This window comes from Leptopilina boulardi, unplaced genomic scaffold (assembly GCF_019393585.1).
Source record: "Leptopilina boulardi isolate dan_hultmark-lab unplaced genomic scaffold, ZJU_Lbou_2.1 LbouV2_30, whole genome shotgun sequence".
Lineage (NCBI taxonomy): Eukaryota > Metazoa > Arthropoda > Insecta > Hymenoptera > Figitidae > Leptopilina > Leptopilina boulardi.
Window position 1 is genome coordinate 1,365,254 of NW_026137863.1, and position 24,513 is coordinate 1,389,766.

General features: G+C 24.3%; 2 protein-coding genes across 2 annotated transcripts; both read left to right on the plus strand.

Annotated features, from left to right (window-relative positions):
* Positions 1-1,209: 1,209 nt before the first annotated feature.
* Positions 1,210-4,457, plus strand: LOC127282461 (protein wntless). The gene is made up of 12 exons (XM_051306704.1): positions 1,210-1,377; positions 1,543-1,730; positions 1,839-1,944; positions 2,044-2,168; positions 2,282-2,437; positions 2,519-2,696; positions 2,818-2,945; positions 3,031-3,036; positions 3,108-3,269; positions 3,376-3,603; positions 3,685-3,838; positions 3,989-4,457. Exons 1-12 carry the CDS (start codon positions 1,272-1,274, stop codon positions 4,087-4,089), a joined length of 1,638 nt encoding a protein of 545 aa, XP_051162661.1. The 5' UTR covers positions 1,210-1,271; the 3' UTR covers positions 4,090-4,457.
* Positions 4,458-6,729: 2,272 nt separating this feature from the next.
* LOC127282477 (ubiquitin-conjugating enzyme E2 H) lies at positions 6,730-24,227 on the plus strand. The gene is made up of 5 exons (XM_051306736.1): positions 6,730-7,677; positions 11,544-11,620; positions 18,624-18,791; positions 18,897-19,025; positions 19,110-24,227. Exons 1-5 carry the CDS (start codon positions 7,625-7,627, stop codon positions 19,241-19,243), a joined length of 561 nt encoding a protein of 186 aa, XP_051162693.1. The 5' UTR covers positions 6,730-7,624; the 3' UTR covers positions 19,244-24,227.
* Positions 24,228-24,513: the final 286 nt, after the last annotated feature.

Here is a 24,513-nt window from a genome sequence, read left to right on the forward strand (position 1 = left end):
AATTCGAAAAAATTTCTACACTAATGAATAATTCACTTCTAAAAGAATATTTCATTTTTAATTTTATTATCCAAAAAAGAATTTGGATTAAAAAAAAATTCCTTTTGTTCGAATTAAAAAAAAAAATTTTTGGATAAATATGGTTGTAAAAAAAAAATTGTATTGAAAAAGTTGAAAAAATGCATATGGTATGAATGTCTCTGTATAATGATGTGGAAAATTCATATATATATATATATATATGGCGATACACGAACACATTTTGTCGCCAATAAAACGCCAGTTATAAATTTTTTGAATTTATAGTCGATAATGAAAACAAATTTTATGCCCGAAAATGTATGTACATGTTCTGGCGGAATAAGTCGAGTTTCAATATTTGATACTTGACGCGTCAAAGAACATTCTACATTAAGGACAACAATTTTCCATGTAAAATATATACCCCTACATAAAACTACGTTATTTAATATCGATAAGGATCAAAAATAAAAATGATTATTCAAAAACAATTTCGATTTTTCATTGCTTTTTCATGTCGATGTATGCGAATAACGCATTGAGAAATACTAAATGTATATCTTAATATTCATACATATATAGAAACGTATACAGTAGATTATTGTTTTAACTCATCAAACTACATTAATTTCATGCAAAAAACATAAATTGTATACCTTTAAACACATGATGAGAGATTGGAAACGATGTACGATGTGGCTCATCTTCCAAAATCGTCGATGATTTAACACATTTTACACACAAAACACTTTCACCATCGTATATTTAACAATACTTGATAGACTATAATTGTTGAAAATACTTTAGAAACAATAAAACTCTTTAATAATAGCAAATATCAGTTAACTTTCAAATAAAACTTAACTTGGCGGTTGGCGCTACCTCACTCTAATGCACGAAACACACAAATGAGAAGTCCGACTCGCGTTGACTAAACGCAACTATAGTTTCAAGTTCCGCCACCAGGCGTCGCTCTATCAAACTTCTTTGTTTCTATTTGAAAATGTTTACTTATTTTCATAGATTTATTAGTAATAAATTAATAAAAACAAATTTTTCTCTATATACCAATAATTAGAAATATTTAAAAAAAAAATAAATAATATTTTCTTTTAACATTAATTATTATTTTATAAACAAGGACGCTCAAGGTGGCGCTGTTAACACCGGCGTCTTTTCCTTGCCTTTTGTCTTCCGACATTTCGATGCGTGTATACATTTAAGTTATTTTAAAATAAATTTCCGACACAATGCAAGGCACAATTATTGAAAATTTAAGTGGCAGAAAGCTCTCTGTACTAGTGTCGTTGCTGATAATAGGACAAATCACTTCTTTTTTAATTGGCGGTCTCATTGGTAAAGTATTTATTTATTTTCACTGTCATTGTTTATATACTGCATGTGGCATTGTCAACAAATCAAAAACAAAAGAAAATTTAATTTTTACAAAGAAAATTTTAATTTATATCATTTTTTTGAACTTTTTGAAATTTATTGAATATTCATTGTTAATTTTTATAGCACCTACACCATCGAACACTCAGACTATTCTTGGTTATACCTGCAAGGATGTTCGAATTAATGGAACAATACCGAATGATAAATGGTACTATTCCCGAGGAAAAGGAGCTTGTAATCTTGTTGATTTACACACATTTGATGATTACGAGAGTCACTTGAAAGCCTTTCAAGTTGTCTTCACCTTCCAGGTAAACCAAAATTTATAATTTAATGTTTTTTTTTATATCAATTTTTCTACGAAAAATATTTTGTTACTAAGTATTTTTTTTTTTTATTAAATTTTTGTGAATTTTCAGATGCCATTGCCTCGAGATAAAGTTCAATTGGATTATTCTCGTTGGCATCATAGTTTGATTGGTGTCTTGCATGTTGAAATGGCTTATCACAGCAAAATCACAATACGTAAGTATTTTTTTAAAAAAATACAAATATTTACACTGTTAAATTAAGATAAAATTATTTAATAAATAAGTATAATTTTTTTTTTTTTATAATTTTCAGCACCGAGAACAAAATTAACAATTGACGCTAGACTTGGATATAGAAATAAAGAAGATCCTGACGATGCTTGGAAAATGTATGCTTCTTCGGAATTTGAAAGAAATTTAGAATGCAGTATCAGTAATGTGAGTAATTAATTTTTTTTAATTTTTATTTAAGAAAATTACTGAAAAATATTATTTTTTAATTGAAAAATTAAATTCTTATTGATTTTAATGAAATTTTGATTCACTTTCAGAAAATGGATCAATATAATTACAATTGCAGTCTTGTTTCACTTTTTGAATTGGGTTCTCTTTTCCATGACTATTATTTGCTCAATATTCGTCTTCCAGCAGATAGTGATAAAAATATTAACCAGGAACTAGGCTACGTTACCGATTTATTACTTACTGTAAGTATTTTTATTTTTTAAATATAATTTACAAATATTTTTACTTGTATTTTTCCGTTTTGAAAAAATTATTTATTACAGACTATCAATCAAAATGGAGGATTTACAAAAGTTTGGGTTGGTCTGAAAACATTTTACTTTCCAATTGTTGTGTGCCTTCTTTTATGGTATTGGCGAAGAGTTAATATGCTTACTAGATCGCCTGCACTTTTGGAATATATGCTTCTAACCCTTGGAATATCCCTCACATTTTTAAATGGTAAATTATTTAATTTAAAATTTATTAAATATTTTTTTTTAATAATTTAGTAATACATTTTGTAAAATTATATTAATTTCCGTTAAATAATGAAAAAGGGAAACTTTTATTTATTTTTCAGCACCTTTGGAATATTTTACACTCGTTTTTGATATGCCGTTTATGTTACTTTTGGAAGATATTCGCCAGGGTATATTTTACGCGACTCTTCTCTCATTCTGGTTAATATTTGCGAGCGAACATCTTATGGTGAGTTTCAATAATAAAAAACCAATTGATTATTTATTAAATAATAATAAATTTTCTTTTTTCATGTCAACAATGAAACTACCAGATTCAAGTAAGTTAAATCCAATTTCCGTCTACTTTACAAATTTAAATAATATTTAATATAAAATTTCTATTTATTAGGAAGGTGATCAAAGAAGTTCTTTGAAATCCTATTGGCGTCATCTCTCCGCAGTTGGTATTGGATGTTTATCACTCTTATTTTTCGATATGTGTGAACGTGGTGTTCACATTAGAAATCCTTTCCATTCCATTTGGGTCACAACTGTTGGTGCACAAATAGCTGTATCCTTTTTAAAAATATTTAATTTTATTTTTAAAATATTTTTTATTATTACATTAAAAAATTTTTTCTTTCTAATTTAATTATTATCCTTAATGAAATTTACAGCTTGGCTTTATAATTCTAGCTGGTGTTTCAGCGGGAATTTATTTCTTATTTTTGTGTTATATAATATGGAAGGTTTTCACCAATATCAGTATTAAAAGAGCCACATTACCATCAATGAGTAGCGCTCGTCGTTTACATTATGAAGGTATTATTTATCGTTTCAAATTTCTTATGATCGCAACATTGCTCTGTGCATCTTTAACTATCACTGGATTTATTCTTGGAGAGGTAAATAAAAAATTTTTTATATTTAAATAAAAGAATTTGTGACGAAACATTTTTTATTTTATTTTTTATTTTTGCGTAAAGGTAGCAGAAGGACAATGGAAATGGGATCAAGATATTAAATTAGAAATGACTTCAGCATTCTTTACTGGCGTTTATGGAATGTGGAATATTTACATTATGGCACTCTTATGTCTTTATGCGCCTTCTCATAAACAATGGCCAATTGAACCTTCAGGTAAGAAAAATGATTAAATAAAATTTTCTATTAAAATAGATGAAATTTCAAACACGTCACTTTTGTGATTTGACTGTATTATATTATATCGTTTGTTTTCAATGAAAACAAATTGAAGAAAATTTAACTTATTTGATTTTCTATTTACAGAAAATAGTGCAAGCGAAGAAATTGAATTTTCACGATTGCAGTCAGAGCCAAATGAAATGTTGTCGCTGACAGCATTCGCTCGTAAAACAGCCGTAGAATAAACGGCAATTGACAAACAAAAAAAACGAAACGAAAAATTCATATATATTTTATACGGATCTTAAATTATGGTTATCGCTGACATTTTTTTTTTCTGGGGATAACTTGATAATAACTTTTTCGACAAAGTTATGATTTTAGACATTTTTACACAGATTTATAATTTATACACGTTTAATTTATTATTTTTTTTTTTAATTTATACATTTTCAATTGACTTTTTTAAATCTATATACACATTTTAAAACGTGAATTTATACAAAAATTTATATATTTTAAATTACAAGTATACAAAATTTTTGATATACATTTTGAAATTATACATTTCAAAATATAATTCTGTACATTATTAAATTTCTTTTTTTATTTATTTATTTTTCTAATTTTTTTTTACAATTTTTGTATATTTTATTTTTATTTAAAAAATATTTAATGGCACTAAAAATAGTTCAAACGACAATCAAAATGAAAAACAATGCTTGCACTTTTACAAATTTTATTAACAATATTTATGTGACAAGTAAATTTTTTAATTAATTTATTTCAGAAACAATTTAATATTAAATTGCAATATCAACGAAAGTAGAAAATCAAAAGAAAAATAGAAATTTTTAGATTAAGATTTAGATACTGAAGAAAGAAAACAACTGCTAGTATATACATATCAAATATTGGGCATTTAATATTGTGTTTTGAGAAAAGTTGCATTTATAAACAAAACGAATTATTTTGTAGGCACTAAACAGTATTCATTATTTGCTTAAGAAGTGCTGTGGTACGTTATATTAATCTTAGAGGTAATTGAATTTTTTTTTTTTTAATTATTTAAAGTAAACTTTACACCTACTTGGTCGTAAAAATTTTTTTATTTAATTTTTTTAAATGTTGTGTATGAAAATATCGAATTTAGAAAACGTGATTAAATAGATTTAAGGTGCAATAATCCCTCACGTGAATTTAAAGTCAGAATTCACTGATTTTGTTTTCTATTTACATTAAATTGTTTTGGCATTTTGAATTCTATTTTTTTAAATTAATATTGAGACTATAATTTATTAGAATAATTTTAATGTTTAAATTATAAAAATTGTTCAAGGAATTGAAAATTTAATGGAATTAATTAAATTGAATTTTACTTAAATTACTATAATTGTTCACATTATTATTAATATTATATTTATTGAATCAGTTAAATTCATCAATTAAATAAAAAAAAAAAATTAAAAATAATTGTGATTTAAAATTTTTGTAATCTTCATTAATGAATATCTGACTTTATTTGACGTTTACAATAATCTGCATGAATATGTAAAAGTATTAGCCGATAATAGATCGATCATATAAATATATAATCCGAATCAGTATTCAAATCATAATAGAATTTACAACTAAAGTCATTAGTATAGCAATGAAGAAGAAAAACGAAAATAACTTCAATATTATTCTTGCCTCAAGAAATTTTACTTTCTTAAAAAAAATTTTTTTTTTAAATTCCATTTCAAATTAATTTATATATTTTGTAAATTATAATTTATTTTTCTTATTTTTTTACTTAAGATTTTAATCTAGACAAGTGAAATGCATGAATGATGAAATTAAATTAATAGAAAATATAAAGTACATGTGCCATTTACAAACTTTATATTATTAACAATTAATTCAACTGTAATTCTTGTAAACTTTTGTACATTTTTTTACAATAAATTGATTTGTTATAAAACTTTATTTCAGACACTTTACAATGATTAGACGATAAACAGAAATGATGATTAAAAAACAATTGTTTAAAATTTATTATTTATTTATTTAGTAAGTATAAAGTAATTATTTTAATATTTTTATTTATTAAATAATAATAATAATATTTTAATAAATTAAATATTTATTAATAATTTTTTTAATTAGTTTAAAATTTGTGATTTTAATATTCAAGAAATTATTTACAAATGAAAAACGATTTTATTTTGTTTTAGTAATGTCAAAATAAAATTTGGAGACAGTTACACGTAAGGAATCATTTATAAAAAGTGCCCTAATTATTTTTATAATCATTTCTTTTTACAATTATAATTCAATACATTGATTTGAGCCTTAACTGCAAGAAAAAACTACAATTTTCACCTTAAAAAAGAATTTTTATTGCAGGTATGTTTTGATATTATAATATTTTAATTTATAAAATAATAATTAAATATTAAAAGTCATTCAAATTATTTTTAATATTTTTAACTATTAAATTAACTGAATAATGATTTTCTATTACTAATATATTTATTTTAATGTTTTTTTTTTTTAATTTAACATCAAATGTTATAAATAATTTAACTAATTGAATTGAAATTACATTTTAACTCATTTAAAAATTAATTATTAATCAATTATTCTATTTATTAATATTTATTTACATGCTAGAAATTTGAATTTTTCCGCGGCATATACTGATTGGTTGGCTAGATGTCAAAACAAACTTGACGCATGCGCATTATGTGAATTTGAATTTTCCCGCGTAGGGGATTTAAAGATGGCTTCCACAAGTTTTACCTTTCACTTTCACGGATTGGCTGGTTCTAATCTATCTCAACTTGCTATTGGTTGAAATTTAATAGCCTAACGACAATTCAAAAAAAAAACTAAACTCTGGCGCAGTACATAACGCCTGGAGAAACACACAACATAGGAGAACACACTCACACAAAGATAACACATATTGTGTCTACACATGCCCTTATGCGCATGTGAAGCCTTTGTCCGTATTTGTGATTGCTTTTCGCAGCAGAGTCGAGTAGTGTGTGCGCATTGCATTCACGGGATCAGTCTGGATTGTTTGGCAACGATTGCTCGATTAGCAACCTGGCAGAGTCTACAGTTGGCTAGTGCTGCTATCGAGATTTTAAAGTGCTTGTGACGGAGATTGTGTGATTTTTGGAAAATTGTGTAGTGTTAACGTTAAACAGTCCTCGGATTGACAGATCGCGACAAGTCCGCTGAACGGAAGTTTTCATTATCCGTATAACTAAAAGTGGATAGTGTTCGACATTCGCAAAATTTCGCATTATCAATCGGTAATTTCTCGCGTATCTAATTAATAAGTCATTTCGTGTTGACTCTGCGTTTTTCTTGAAATTAAAATTGTAGATGATCGTGTCGAGAGTGAGAAAAAATGATGATAATTTAGTATTGGTGTTTGTGAAGTGTTGGAACAAAGGGACGATTCGATTGTTTATCAGCGGACCACAAATCTTAGTACGGACATAAAAATCGGATCATTGACGAATCTCTTTTTCTCTCTCTTTCTCTCACTCTTAATTCGTAGACGGTTGATTGTCGCAACTGTTTGTTTGTTTCTTTTTTTCGGTGCTGCCATTGCTGCTAGAGACTGAAACCCCCTCATAAAGTGCATTTCAAGTAAGAAAGACAATTGGATTGGAGTTGTGCAGTGTCGTGCCTGCGAGGCCCTTACATGAGAATCGGCTCAGCTGATTCATAGACTGCGCCATCACGGGCTCTCCGCAGCTTTTCCAATAATCAACAATAAAAATGTCGTCTCCAAGTGCTGGCAAGCGACGTATGGACACGGACGTTATCAAACTGTATCCTTGACTCTTTCTCTCTTTCTCTAACCTCCCACTCTTTTGCTTCTTTCTCCCTGTCTCTCTCTCTCTCTCTCTCTCAGCTTTGCATCTGTCTTTCTCTTGTACTGTTTCTCTCTTTCTTTCTCTCCCTCTCTAATTCTCTCAATTTTTCTCGTTATTTTGATGTTTCTTTTTCTATTACATATATATATATATAAAAGGTTTGTATTAAAATTATCTAAATTTTAACTTTTGAAAGTGGACAATGATAGTTTCTTTTATGATAGAAAGTAAATATACTTGAATAAAGAATTTAACAATGGGATTTTATTTTTGTGGAGGGGCATTTAACCTCGTGCTACGCCGATGACAAGCACAGCTGTTTTTAACCAGCTGATTGTGTATAGTGTTTTGTATATATGCGCAGATTTTCATATTATTGTGTATAAAAATGTCAAAAAAAAAAAAAAAAAAATCAGGTGTATTTCATGAACAATATATTGTCCCTGTTGCTAACGGGAAATGGAGTGCCAATTTTGGAATCACTTTGAATTGAGAATTAAACCCTTTGTGTATATATTTATGATTATTTTGCATTATTGATGTTAAAAAAATGACATTTCTGTCAAAAATTTGTCAGCGCGTATCCCTTGATTATATAATTCATTTTATTGTTATTTGTAAATTGTTAATTAATACAAATTCTTAATTTTAGTAAATCAAAATTCGAAATGTAAATTTTAATTTAAAAAATTAGGTTAACATTATCATTAACATAACCTAAAAATTAAATGCGGTAAAATGACAGTACAGGATTATTGTTCATATGAAAATTTTCATAAATACTGAATAAATGATATTAATAGTTATTCGTATAAAATAATTAAAATGATTCAAAGAAAGTGGAAATGTGAAAAGAGTACGAAAATTTAATTAAATCCTCTGAACTTTACGCGTGTAATTGTAAAATACAAAAGCACATTATCTCTATTCTGAGTGAGTGTAAATCAGATTAAACTAAGAAATCCTATTACACTTTTCATCTCTCTTTTGAAGTTAAAATCAATAATAGAACTCTCGTCAGAGTTGTATAAAAAAAAGAAGTCGAGATTTCAGAAAATTTGATAAAGTTTTTGATTTCCTTTGACATGCGTCATTGACATAACAATTAATAGTGTTACATACATTTTTATTTTCCATTTTGATCTGCAACGCGACCTTGGTCGAAAAGGAAACTTACGGATGACTTAATATTAATTGCATGTGCTTACACGCACGCTAAAATCTATTCGCTTTCGAAAGAATACGTCACAGACGAACGTTTCACATAATCATTTGTGCTCTATCGCTCATCGTTTTTTTTTCTTTTTATTATAAAAACGCGTATAATTTATTTATACATAGGGGGAAAAATTTAATTAGAAAAAATGAAATAATTTTTTATTTATTTAATATTCTAGAATGAGCTTCAAGTTTCTTTTTATAGCTTATTTTCGTGAATATTAGAATGATTTTCTTTCACTGGAACCAATCTTCGCTTTACACTATGTAATTAGGGTTTCTTTCTTTTTTTTATATCGTGCCAAATTCTAATTTCAATATGAAATTATAAAGCTTTCTCTAATTGAGGTTAAAATACATATATAATACAAAAACGTGCGTGATTGTCGAAACTCGAAAGATTTCATCATTCTTTTTTTTCAAAGCTCTTTATTGATTTTTATATAACTTTTGAAGATCAAGATCGTATTTCTCTTTTAGTTATTCTATTTTATTTAAATTAAATATAATATTAAATCTATTATAAATAGAAAATTATTAATAATATAATATTAAATTCTAATTATAATTATTTTGTGAGAATAATTTTTTTTGGAAACTAAAATATTTGTATATAAATTGAATATTTTTTTAAATATCAAAAATATTTTTTGCATTTATAGTGAATTATTGAGAAAATAAATAGTTTGGCATAATATATATTGGAAAAATGATGATGCAACTGCATTTTTCCCTTTGTCCCATTCGTTTTCCTAAAGGATCGTGTGTATTAGATTGAGGTTCTTTGTTATAGGAAAGTAGCGATTTTCAGAAGGAAGGTAGAAACTTATATATTACAACAGGCTCTAAAACGGCGGGCATTGAACTAGAACACTCTTTATTGTATTAAGTTTATTAGTGTGTGTATATGTACATGCGCGCGCAAATGCGTGATTATTAAGAATTTCCATCTCTTTGAAATCATAACAATGATTTATTTTCAAAAAAAAATCTATTTCCAAATGTCACTCTCTTTTTTTTTAGAAAATTTTTATTCAAATCTTTAAAATCTACAATTCTATATTAAATTTAATTACTAAAATTTGAGCTATTTAAATTTTTTTTAAACGAAATAATTCTTTGAACTATAAAAATAGAAAAAACAGTTTTTTTTATATAAATTATTTCCGTATTGTAATTAATATAAATTCATGTTTGAAATACAAAAAATAAATTTCGTTTTATATTTGATCAAAACTTTTGTATATATAAATAATTCGGAGTGAATTTTTTTTTTTGGATGGAAAAAAAATATACATATATTAAAATTTGAAAGTCAATTTTATTGTGACTTGAGTTTCGTAAATGAACGCTCTTGAACGAAAATAGACCGTGGCATTATTTCTAATGGATCTCACTCGCTTCTTGTTCTCTTTTTATTTGATAGTGTCTCTAATTGGCATCGTCATTTTAACACATCCCTATAATTTGGATCTTCTTATCATATATATATATATATGAATATATTTCAATAAATATTTTCTATATACGCGAAACAAAAATTTTTTCTATAATTTTATTTTCTTCTCTTTCTTTTCTAACGAAAATTCTATATTAGTTTCAATAGGAAAATAATATTTTTATCTATTTAAATAAAAAATAGACAAAAAAAAATTTTTTTTTAGGAAAATTTGATTTTCTCAAAGCCACGTGTGTCTTTTAAATATAAAAGAACTAATTTCTATAATCTTTTGGCTGAATGCCCGTTCATTTATTTTTCACTAATTCTAACCAGATGTTGATGAGTTTTAGTCAGGAAATGATGCTTTTTGATGACGTTATAAAAAGTATATTGTCGGTTAATCGTCATTTTCTACAAATAGGAATTTGCCAAAATATTTTTGATTTTCACAACGAATGAAACAGTTTTGTGTAAAATAATTTTCTATTTTTATTTTAATCGTATTTTGATTGGAAAAAAATTAATAAAAAAAATTTTATTCTAATGAAAAATTATGACAGAAATTTTTTTATAGTAAAAAAAAAAAAAAAAATTGTAAAAAGTTTCAAGAAATGCATTTAGGATTTTGACATATTATTCTATATTTAACTTTTGTCGAGTGATTAATTTGTTTTTCTTTCTTTCTTTCTTTTGCTTAAATTTAGAAACGTATGTGTGGGGAAAAGTATGAAAGTTAAATAATATAATAATAAAAAAAAAGTAACACTTTCAACTCTCATTGTAATTTTATATACTTTTTCAATCGTTTTAGAAATCAACAATAATTATTTTAGTGAATGGTAGAAATAATTATTGATTTCTGAGATTTGATAAAAATAAATTTTTTTTCGAATAGAAAGGGAATTTTTTTTCATTTTAGTCATGATTTTATTTTTTCGTTAAACATGTTATTTTTCAATTTCTAATATTACTATCTCTATTTTACTTTCTATCATATATATATGTGCTATCGTATCATGTTTTCCTATAGTTGCTTAATCCTTTAATTATTGCTTTTCTATTACTTTCAGCAATTATTAAATTATTGTTATTAATTATATATATATATATTTTATAGACACCCACTATTTTATTCCTTAACTTATTTTTAAAAAAAAAACAGAATAGAAAGCAAACACGAAGTGACAATTTTAGGTGGACTCAACGAATTTTCCGTCAAATTTTACGGACCTCGAGGGAGTGAGTATTTACATATATATATTTTTTAATAATAATAATAATTAATTTTTTTTTTATTTGATTTAACAGGCTAAAAGCCCTTACAAAATACAAAATTAAAAAAAAATAATAATAATAATAATTTCAAAAGATAGTGGATTTAATTAATTAAAATAAATATTAATTTTAATTGTTGCTATAATTAATGTTGCAATTGCAATTAAGAAACTAATTAAAAGTTTATATGTAATATTTATTTTATAATTAATGATTTAACAAATTATTGCTTCAATCGTAAAAAAAAAGATTTATATTTTGATGATGTTTAAGTGTGCCAAACCCCTTTTTTCGACGGAAGTGGCAAATTATGCAATGGTGTGTTTGTTTTCCTGTTGTCGATTTTTAAATAATAAAATTATAATTTAAATAATATTTTAATAATTATTATTTTGAATAATTTTTATTGTTATTAAAAAGCAATTTCTAATTTTATTTGAAAATAGAAGAAAAAAAAATAGTAAAATTAAATAAACTATAAATAATTAATTATTTATTATAATATTATTTTTATTTATTATATTATTTATAATTATTATTTTCTCTGAATAATTTTTATTGTTATTAAAAAGCAATTTCTAATTTTATTTGAAAATAGAAAAAAAAGAGAAATTAAATAAACTATAAATAATTAATTATTTGCAACAATTTATTGAAAATAGAAAATGTTTTTAAAAAATAATTTTTTGGATTTTTTTTTATGTAATAATTATAGTTTTTATTAGAAACAAATTCTTCATTGATTGAAAGAAACTTTTTTTTTCTGGGTGTGCCAGTGAGAATAATAAATAGTACATTTATTTTTCCATTCGAAAATCTTTCTCGCACTTTCTCTTAATAGATATTCCATAACAGCTTCCATATTAGTTCACTATGATAAATTTTATTAGACCTATTTAAGCATTCTCTTTCTTTTTTTTAAAATTAAATTCACATTTACTAAATTTGGTGAATTTTAATTTTTATAATTTTATTAAAAATATTTACAAAATCGAGATTAGAGGAAAAAAATTTTTTTTTTATTTTTCAATTCATAGATGAAGACAAAATAATGAGAATTTAATTAGCATATAAGGTACTGTGAATCGAGAAAATATGTATTTACATATGTATAATGATTCAAGATATCCTCAAATGGTACATGCCCTTGTAAATTCACACCTCTGCGTTCATAATCAACAAAATGAGAACAAAGAACAATTATTATCGCTTAGAGATAGTTTTGTTACTTTCATGGAATTTTGCATTAAATTTATGCTAAATAATACAGTCTAAACGATAAAATAAAATTTTTTTTTTATCGTCATTTTTATTTTCATTTAAATTTAATTTTAAATTAATTAATCGTAAAAAACGGGTTTTATTGCACTGAAAAAAAAATTTATTTTGATTCAAATAATAATCGGTTATAATCGATTAAAAAAAATATTTCTTTGAATCGAATAATTTTTATTTGAGTCAATTAAATTTTATTTATTTTAAATATACATAAATTTTGTTGGTTTTAATGCAGTTTTTTTTTTAATTCAAATAAAAATTTATTTGATACAATTAAAAATGTATTTAATACAATTAAAAATTTATTTGATGCAATTAAAAATTTATTTGCAATTAAAAATTATTTGATTAAAATAAATTTTTATTCTCCCTACTAAAAAAATTTATTTGATTCAAAAATTTTTTGGTACGATTACAGTTTTATTAAATTGAAAAAAAAAATTTATTTTGATTGAAATAATAATCGGTTATACTCGATTAAAAAAAATATTTCTTTGAATCGAATAATTTTTATTTGAGTCAATTAAATTTTATTTATTAAATAAATAATTTATTTTTAAATATACATAAATTTTGTTGGTTTTAATGCATTTTTTTTGAATTCAAATAAAAATTTATTTGATTCAAAAATTTTTTGGTACGATTACAGTTTTATTAAATTGAAAAAAAAAAATTATTTTGATTCAAATAATAATCGGTTACTCGATTAAAAAAAAAAATATTTTTTTGAATTGAATAATTTTTATTTGAATCAATTAAATTTTATTTATTTTTAATATGTGACGCTCCACGAGAAAAGGGACCTAACGTGCTTTTGACTTAAGGTTCGCTTTTACCGTGCAATGACACAGTGAATGAACCTTAAGTCAAAAGCACGTTAGGTCCCTTTTCTCGTGGAGCGTCACATATACATAAATTTTGTTGGTTTTAATGTAGTTTTTTTTTAATTCAATTAAAAATTTATTTGATGCAATTAAAAATTTATTTGATACAATTAAAAATGTATTTAATACAATTAAAAATTTATTTGATGCAATTAAAAATTTATTTGCAATTAAAAATTATTCGATTAAAATAAATTTTATTCTCCCTATACTAAAAAAATTTATTTAATTCAAAAATTTTTTTGGTACGATTACAGTTTTATTAAATTGAAAAAAAAATTATTTGATATAATAGACAGGTACAAGATTATTTTAATGAAATATTTATTTATTTATTTTTTTTTTGCAGTGTATTAGCATAATTTATTTTGTAAAACGAGGATCATGGACAGAGATTGTGCGCGCAAGTGAACTGTATCATGAGCACAAAGGAAGCCTGGTTCCTATGGTTGCTATGGTTCACACACAGAATCTAGTTTCCGCGTTTGCACATGCAGATGCAGTTGCAGGGTTCGATAGAAGTGCAGCTCGGGTCCGACACCGCGCGCTTGCCCTAGTGACCCAGTTTTCCTGGGTTTCGCATGCGTACAACTAACGCAGTCCTGTTCCTCGTCCTTTATATATATACACATATATATACATATTTATCATCGCAAAATAATTATCACTAAAGATGCGCTAATCTCCTCTCGTGAGTTAAGAGTGGAAAAATTAACTCCAAAAACAAAAAGGGAGAGGAAACTAAAAAAAATACATGTCATGAGCTTCATTGAATTTTACGCGTTTCGACAAGTTACGAACGTTTTTACGCAATTATACTGAATCCAGAGAATGCGTAATTTCCGCCACTATTGTCAAGATAAATGCCTGGCGATGTAAACGACACTTTACAGAAAAAGAGAGAGAGAGAGAAAAAAACTATGTTTCAAAGTAATTTCAAAGAAAAGAATCAACAAAAAATTCCCATAGAAATTTTTTTTTTATTTTTGTATTTTTTATTTTTAAATTTATATTTTTTTAATATTTTTTTTATTTATTTTTTATTCGTATTTTATTATCCATAATTATTAGTATTTTATAATAATTAAAAACTATTAATAAAAATATTTATATAAGGTCAAAAATTAATTAATAATAAATTGAACTATTATCGCAAGAATAGAAAAAATTTAAATACAATGAAAAAATTTATTTTTGAAAGAATTTTCAATTTTACATAATGCCATAGTATTTTAAAAAAGTCCCAAAAATAATAATGAATATGTAATTAATTTAATGTCAGTCAAATGTTATTTTAATTAAATCCACGCTCTGTTTCAGTTTATTTATTTAAAATTTTTTTTATTACTATCTGGCTTGAAAAATCAAATTCTTATAAATTTATATTAATAAATAATTATTAATAAAGAGAAATCAATAATTGTTAAAAAAGAAAAATTAATAATTAAACATATTGATAATTGATTAGTAAATTAAAATTTTCATAATCTTGTATTTTGTAAAATATATAACTTTCTGTATATTAATATTTTTAAAAAAGTTGAAAGTGCGAACTAGAACATTCACTGAATATGTAATTTAAATCAATTTTTGATTAGCGTTAAATACGTGTTAATCAGAACGGGGAAATTTATTCTGAAACGAGAGCTGTTAGTATAGAAAAAATTATTTTTTAAAAACTTTTTTTTAAAAAACTTTTTTTAAAAATCATATATTTTATAAAAATTAAATAACAAAACGATATATTTAATTTAATAAGAATTAATAAATTAAAAAAAAAATTAGAATTAAAAAAAAGTTGTAATTAAATAGCAGTTAATTGGAAATGACATTAAATTAAAAACTAAATTTTTTTTTTTAAACATAAAGTAAAATTTTTTTTTCCTTTTTATTTGGAAAATTTTAGTTTTAAAATTTGAAAAAAATTAAACATGGATTACTTTTCTTAGATACATTTATTGAAAACTCTGTTACCAGGATTTCCACTTACTTCAATTTACTTTATTCTAAGCACTATATATATATATGTATAGTACTTTCACCAGAAATTATCGCGATTCCTTTTTTCATATAATACAAAGTAAAAAATTTAATCAATAAAATTGAGACAATACAATTTTTATATAGGGTGATTTTTATGTTCCGGACCCCCTAAATTATTTTTTTAATAATTTTTTTTTTTTTTGTTTAAAAAATGAAAAAAATGAGAAAAAATTTTTTTAGCGGGTCCGGAACATAAAAATGTTATAATATTAATTAACAGTCATACATAATAATATCAATTAATTTTTAGTTTTTTTTTTTATTTTTTATTGTTTATTCACATAAAAGCATTGTTTTCTTTAGGGCTAATCTTGAGTCTCACTGACAAATCGAAATCGTCCCACTTTCTTTGCATATAAACGTTAGATAGGTCTCATAGCTAAGAAGATATTCCGTTATTAGGGGTCATCAAATGTATGTCAAGGGAATGTAAGGGATCACATAAATTTTCTATCAGTTCAATAATAATTTCCAAGTCTTATTTTCATTTCAAAAATTGTATTTGAAAAAAAAAAATCATTATCATTAATTTTTAATTTCGTAATTTATTAATTTTTATTAATTTAATAATTAATAGAAAATTGGTATTTATTTATTAGAAAATAAAATTTATTTATAATTAAAAATAATATGAATTATATTTTTATTGGACGTTTTGTATTAATCTATATATATATATTGTTCTGGCTTAGTTAATTACGTGATTAGTTGCGTTTATTTGGTTTACTTACCAAAGTCGTAAGTAATAAAGAGAAAATTAATTTGACCTCTGAATACAAATGTGGCTTTCTATTTATTTACTGTTATCTCATGATTATGATGTTATTTTTCCATTCGAAACTTTCAGTAGATGACCCAAGGTTAGATTTGTCTTCGATTTTGTCATATGAATGGGAAGAAATGCATTACTTTGATTTTTTTTTAATACAAGCTCACTGCTTTAAAAAAAAAAAAAATAATAATTAAAAAAATTTATTTTTCTAAATAAATTAGAAAAATTTTGCAACCTTTGAAAAAAATAGTTTTTAGATTTTCAAGTTCAAAATACGATTAAATAAAAAAATTATATAATTTAAATGATCTAATAAAAAAAAAATATATGGTCAAGAAAATATATCGGAATCTTCATGGCCAAGTGTTATATTATGGATTCTTGTGAGCACATTGCACGTGTATGTGTATATATATATAAACAATATCGCACATATCATTTTTACTTTAAATGACACTGAATCAGTCATAAAAATTAGATTCTAGAATTACGTGAGTTAATTTTTTTTTTTAATTTAATTCTTACAAAATATTTTTTATAATACTTTTTAATCTAGACATTAAAGTTTATAGACTTTTGCACGTTTCTCGCAGAATAAAAAATATTTTTTTTACTTTCATTTTCTAAAAATTTGCAAATTAAAAAAAAATTAATAATTAAAAAAAATTAATTAAAATAATTAAAACGAAAAAAAAACAATGTTCTGTGAATCATGAAAAAGATCACTTTTATAAAACTCATATTCATTGCCTCATTTGATTAATAAGTTTGTGTTTGTGTCATTGTTAAACATACGTCGCAGAAAACCTTGCATAGAATGCTTACTACTTTTGCAATTATTATTGTTATTATTATTATTATTATTATTATTATTTAAAACCGGCATACATTTTAAAATGTCATTTGTGAAATTAAATTTAATAGCGTTTTTATACTATTTAATTAGATTAATTAATTTAATTTTTAATTTTATTAATTATAATAATTAATAATAAATAATAAATTAAAAATTAAATTTTTTTTAAATTAATAATTAATTATAATAATTAATTAATTAATTATTAATAATTTATATTATTTTTATTATCAACACTTCAATCTGAATTTGTTTTTTTTTTTTTTCATTTTCTTCATTGGTCTTTGATATTTTCGCTTCATTTGGAAAGCCAAACGTTTCTTTTTATAAAAATTCTTTTCAATGTAATGCAAGTTTTAATATTTTATATACTAAAATCCTATACAATTTTGTGAATAGATAAATGTAGGATTCACTCTTTTGTAAATAAATATGTGACCTACTTTTTAGTACACAAAATTTATTAACATTTGAAATGAATCGAAATATATGTTTATATATCTTTTTTTTTGCATATATATTTATATACAAAAAAATGTTTTGAAAATAGGATAAATTTTATATAAAAAATGTTTTAAAAATAGGTTAAATTTTATATTAAAAATAAAATGAGGAATATAATTTGTCTTAAATGAAAAAGTTGGAAAAAAAAATAATTTGGTCTTTATACAAAATACTCATTGATAATAATTGTTAATTGATTGCGAATAATTGTCATGTACGTAAGAGAAATTTTTCTTACATGATTCCTTTATTAATTGTGTGGGTGTTTTATCATCTACTGAATCCAGTTTGATGATTCAATATGTTGCCTTAGAAGCTGTATTAGGTGACAAGTAATATGTCTCACTTTGATTAAATTACTGCAAGGTTACATATTTATTTTTTTTTTTTATTTAATTGTCTTCAAGTTACATTTTTCTCCTTCCGCAGTTTTTTGTTTCATTCTCATCTTCAAAACGCAATTAATTTTTTTTTTTTATTCAAAATTTATTTTTTTAAATAATGACATTTAAATTAAGTTTTTTTTAATAAAAAAAACATTTTACATTTTAAAAAAAACATTTTAAAATAATTTTTAAAAATATTTTATTATAATTATTTTGGATTTTAACGATTTTTTTTTAATTTCAGCGCCATATGAAGGAGGAATATGGAAAGTGCGGGTTCATTTACCAGAACATTACCCCTTCAAATCTCCTTCGATCGGTTTTATGAACAAGGTTTACCACCCTAACATTGATGAAGTATCGGGTACCGTCTGTCTCGACGTTATCAATCAAGCGTGGACAGCCTTGTATGGTAAAAAATCTATTTTTATTTTCGTAAATGTAAAACTTGATATAAAAATCAAAAAAGAAAAAAATAATGAAAAAATTCAAAAATTAAATATTTTCTTTATTTCAGATCTCTCAAATATTTTCGAGTCCTTTCTACCACAGCTGTTAACATATCCTAATCCAATTGATCCCTTAAATGGCGATGCAGCTGCAATGTACCTTCACAAGCCAGAGGAGTACAAGAAAAAAGTCGCAGGTACTTTAAAGAAATTTTTCTATTTTTTTTAAATAAATATTTTTTTTCTCGTAAATTAATTATTTTTTTTTTGGTGGATTTTAGATTATGTAAGGAAATACGCGACAGAAGAGGCACTTAGGGACCAGGAAAATGGTACGGGGAATGGAATGTCATCGGACAGTGAGTCTTCAATGAGCGACTTCAGCGAGGACGAGACGCGAGATATGGAGTTGTAACCAAATATTTTACCATCCATACCCATACCCTTAATCACGATTCCTTGTAATCTCCGATCGCTCGTCTTATCAAATAGATGCTTACACCTAAATTTCTTCGACCTTCGATCGATATCAACCTCAGACTTTTGAGAGGCTTACAAAATATTGATGGCGATCGGTTTGTAGTGTAACAATGAACACATTATACCCGGAGTTGATTTCTTTTCAGTGTCAAAAAAAAAACAGAATCTAGCTAACAAGATGCCAATAGTTACGAATTTTATCTCTCTGATCGAGTCGAGTTTCATTTTTCGTTTCGTTAAACAATCGCCAACAATAAACGCGTATTTTGTCCCACTTAAAGAAAAATTTATTTTAAATTAATCACCTTTTTCTATTTAATTTTCGTGAAAAAAAAATTTATTTGGAACCGCGATTAAATTTTTGCTAATTTGTTTTCCTTTTTTTCCCACATTACGTATCCTTTTTGCATCTTTTCGTAACAGGCGACAACATCACGAGAGGGAGATGACGAGCTCAAGTGATGGGAAATCAGATGAAAAAATAAAACGTAAACGTCAACGAAGCATTGATGGTGATTCAAATCAGCCATTATTGAAATTTGCTCGCTCAACGAGCTATCAAGAAACAAGAACGTTAACGGAGACACTCAATATCTGCATTTCCTCGGCATCAAGTTTGCAAATTGGAGCACCTGGTGATACACATCGAGTAGAAACCTGGAACTGTCGCAACGACCAAGTCCTGGGAGCACAACAGTACACAAGACTCTAGTTTGGCTCAATAGACTCCGAATTTACTAGAGGAACCGCAAAACAAAACAAAACAAAAATACAAAAAACAGAATCTCAAATTATCGGAACAAAGCAACGCTCGATTATTTTAAATGGGCTAAAATTTTTATTTTTTGCTAACCCCTAGAAAAGAACCCAAGGGGTTGCGTATCTTTCATAAATATTCGCGATTTATATTTTTCAATTCGCGAAATTTACCACTTTTCGAATTTATCTTTTTTTTTTAGTTTTGCGAATTTTTATCGAGTGTTTTAATATCGACGAAATAGAGAAGTGAAACAGAAGAAACGAAATAGAGAGAATAACGTTAAAAATGAAAACAGAATTAGAAAAGAAACAACAATGGGGTAAAGAAAATTAGAAAAAGAAATCTAATATTTTTTCTAAAAAAAAAAAAAAATTCCTTTTTTTTAAATATGCTCTTAAGATTTATTGTTTTTTTAAAAAAAAAGAAAGTCTGTTTTAATTAAAAACTCGATAGTTTTTGAAAAATGTTTTCTTTTTCGAGTTTTTTTTTTTTTTTAAATAACGGTCTATTACTGTTACCGTTGGACAATAATTTTTATATTTTAATTAAATTGCAAATAATAATTATAAAGAAGGAAAAAAAAAAGAACACAGAGCGAGCACAAGGTTTCTCCAGATCGGAATAATTGAATTCGTGGTCTCAGATCTCACGCATTAAGATTTATAAATATATATTTAGCACTATTAGTATATTATACATATTAATGATCTATATGCTTACGATTAGCGAGTACGTTACTTTATTAATAGGATAACATCTAACATCCAGAATTTGTAGATTTATTAACATTTTCTCAACAAACAAACAAAAAAATGTCTTTTTAAAGACTTAAAATATTTTCTTTTTTTCGAAAAGGGAAAAAAAAATTATAATTTTTTTTAAAAATGAATTTTTTCAGTGTTATTATTTTTCTATTTTAAGAAATCCTAAATTTTTGAAGGATACGTAACTAAAAGGGTGTCGTGAGAATTTTTTTTTTTTTCGCCTGGAAAATTTCTGAATTGCTTGATTTTCTTGAAATATTTGTGACAAATTTTCCAAGCGTAATATATTTTTTTTTTGCTCGATAAAGGCGCGTGTCAAAAATGAAAGAAAATTGTCTATTCAACACATGCATGTAAACTGCCATTGATTCACACGGACATGCATATATTCTATCATTGTAATAGTTCGTTGTGGTTGTTCGGGTTAAGTAATTTAGTAGAAAGCGATTAGAGTTCGATAATTAATAAGCACAAGATTATTTATTAATTGGAAAAGTATTTTTATTTGAAGAAATAAATATTATAAAAAACAATTTTTTAAAACAATATTGAAATGTGAAGAAAAAAATACTCTTTTAAAAAAAAAAAAAAAAAATTTCTGTTTAACAAAATCTTGTAAAATAATTTTCGAACTCATAAAAAGCTTAACGAAACGAGGAGAAAAGTTTTTTTACACTCATCTCGTCGTTTTGTGCTTGTTGATATTCGATAGATTCTTGCTAGGCTTCGTCTTGGAAGATAAATGGTTGCCTCTGTGTCTTGTGATTAAAAAATTACGTCGAACTGTATTGCTTCAAGTTATCAGAGGGCGAACACATACGGATTTATGATTAGACCTTCTACATTTTACTGATAAGTGAATTTTCAAGCAAAAAAGCAAGACTTTTCGTAAATTATTATTATTATTATTATTATTATTACTATAATTATTATTATCATCATTATTATTAATGTAAAATTTAAAAATCAAATTCGAATAATTATTTTTAAATTTCGTTGGCAAAATCAATTTTTTTCAAAAAAGAAAAAAGGAAACTTGTTTTTGTTTATTGAAAACGAACTCATTCAACGACAGTTTCAGAAAAAAGTTGATTTTTAATTTTCAAAAATTATTGAAAAATATTCCTGACAAGATTTTATTTTTAATAAATCAATTTTATATGAAATTTAATTTAATTGTGAAATTTAAATTTTATTATTAATTTATTAAAATTGTTAGAATTATTGCAAAAGACAAAATTATTGAAATATTTTCAACTTTTGATAGAGACTGTCGCGAGTGACGTTAATAATTTGCAATTCTTACGAAATTCTGGTAATTTAAATGAATAATACTGCGAGAATTCGAATACTGTGTGTCAAATATTGTAAAAGTTGAAAACTTTTTCGATTGTATTAATTTTAAGAATTTTTGTTACAATGCAAAAAAAAAAACAAAAAAAAAAAATTTAATTGTGATATATGACAATTTTTAGTGAGCGGAATTTCTACTCATTTTCTTCTCGAAAAATTTTTTGCAAAAGTGAGAAAGAGAGCGAGAGAGAAGAAACAGAAAAGTACATAAATTCTTTTCACCAATTTTTTTTTTTTTTTCAAAAATAGAGAGAAATATTGACAAATTTATTTTTTTTTGCATTTTTAAAATTTAAATACAACAAATTTTCATATAATTTCAAATGGAAAATAAATGTAATCAGATTTGAAAAAAAAAAAATAAATTTGACAATATTCTTTTTCGAAAACAAAAAAAAAAGAAAATGGTTGCTTTGAAAATTCAAACTCAAATAAATAATAATTAATAACAAGAAATCACGTACCAAAGATAATCTCGACAAAGTGTTTAATATGGTGCTTTTTAATTGGAAGAAAGATCACAAATAATTATAAATATACTCGAGAATATGACTTTCCTATTTGTTGTAAACTTTAGTCGAGAGAATTTAGTGGCACACGTGATTTAGAAAGTGGTATTAAAAAAAAAAAGAAAAAAAAAATAATGAAAATGTAGTGAAATATATTTTTGTATTTTGAGTGGATTTTTTTTTGTATAATACAATTTTATTATCGATCACTTGCGCAGCTGCGTTTTTTCGTTTTAGATTTTTTTCTGTTTATCGAAATTATTGTCCATCGCCCTCGCTATTGTCACACGAATAATGCATTGCCGTTCTAATTTAAGAAAAACAAGATATCAATATTATTATTAAAAAATGAAAAGAGAGAAACTTTCCATATTCTTGACAGAAGTAGTTATCGAAAGATCGTTTAATTCTAAGATAGATTTCAACTTTTTGTAAGCATCGCTTACTGAAAATCTAATTTTCAATTTTCGCTTTCTTTAACTGGATCGAAATTTCGTTTATTAAATGCAAAAAAATTCATGTTATCGTTAGAATACGAAAATTCCGTTATTATTAATTAGGAAAAAAAAAATTTTGTTATCAATTTGTTTTAAAAACAAATTCTGTTAAATTTTTCGCTTGTAGAAAAACAAAATTTTGTTAATTGTGTTAAATTTAATTACTATTTGTTGATGAAAAAAAAAAAATTTGTTAAATTTAAATAAATTAAAGATTGTCATTTTCTATAATTCGAAATTTCGATTCAAAATAGAAGCAGCAGCTGAATTAGGAGTTATTTTTTTTTCTTTATAAAATATCTTAAACGTGTAGTTGTCTTTTCTAATTCCACGTATCACTTTTAAGACTTCTAGAGTCTCTTTATAGCTCCTGAAAAAAGATAAAAAAAAAAAGAAAAAAAGAGTAGCACTCGATGGCTACGAATTAAAATATTTTCAAAGAATACAACTTTTATTGCGAAATATGAAAAAAAATTACGGGGCGTTTTTGTAAAATATTTGCTGATTTTTAAATGAAATTAATGAAGTCGACGAAAAATAAAATTGTATTTTTAATTATCGATAATCAAAATATAAATTTAAACAGCAAAAAAAATTTCAGAAAAGAAAGATACAAAAACTATTTTTTTAATAAAAAAAAAAGAAAAAAGAGAACTATTAATTAATTATTTAAATAATTAATTAAAAAAAAAAATTTATTACATTAAAATTCTTAACAAAAAAAAAAATTAATTAATTTTAATTAGAAACTTATTGCAAAAACGCCTTGTAGAAAAATGTGACGTAGGGATGAAATAAAATTCCCAACGAAAATAAAAAATTTTCCGTTGAAAAAATAAACCGATAAAACGACAACAGCTGCAAAAGAATGTTTCACATACATTGTTACAAAGCGTCTCAACAACAATGAAATAACTACAAAATATTTATTATAAATTAAGTTTAACAAATATATAAATTATAAATATATTATATTAAACTAAATATAAGTGAACAAGATGCAATTTTTTGGTACAATAAGATAAAAAAGAATCAAGATGGTGTTTTTCATTCACAATCCACATTCTTTTTTAAATAATATATTTTCTTCGTTTAGAATATTATCAAATTTTCGAAATTTAATAATTATAGTAAACTAGATGTTCAAGAAATTTGAATTTTGCGCAATTTTACGAATTTTGAATTTCCCGCCTTTTTCAACCAATAGTCTTTAAATTCAAATTTTTGGGGAGAAATCGGTAAAATTAATTATTTACATAATACAATTCTTATTATTTATTAAAGAATTTATAAAGTAAAAACAAAAACTTAAATATAATACG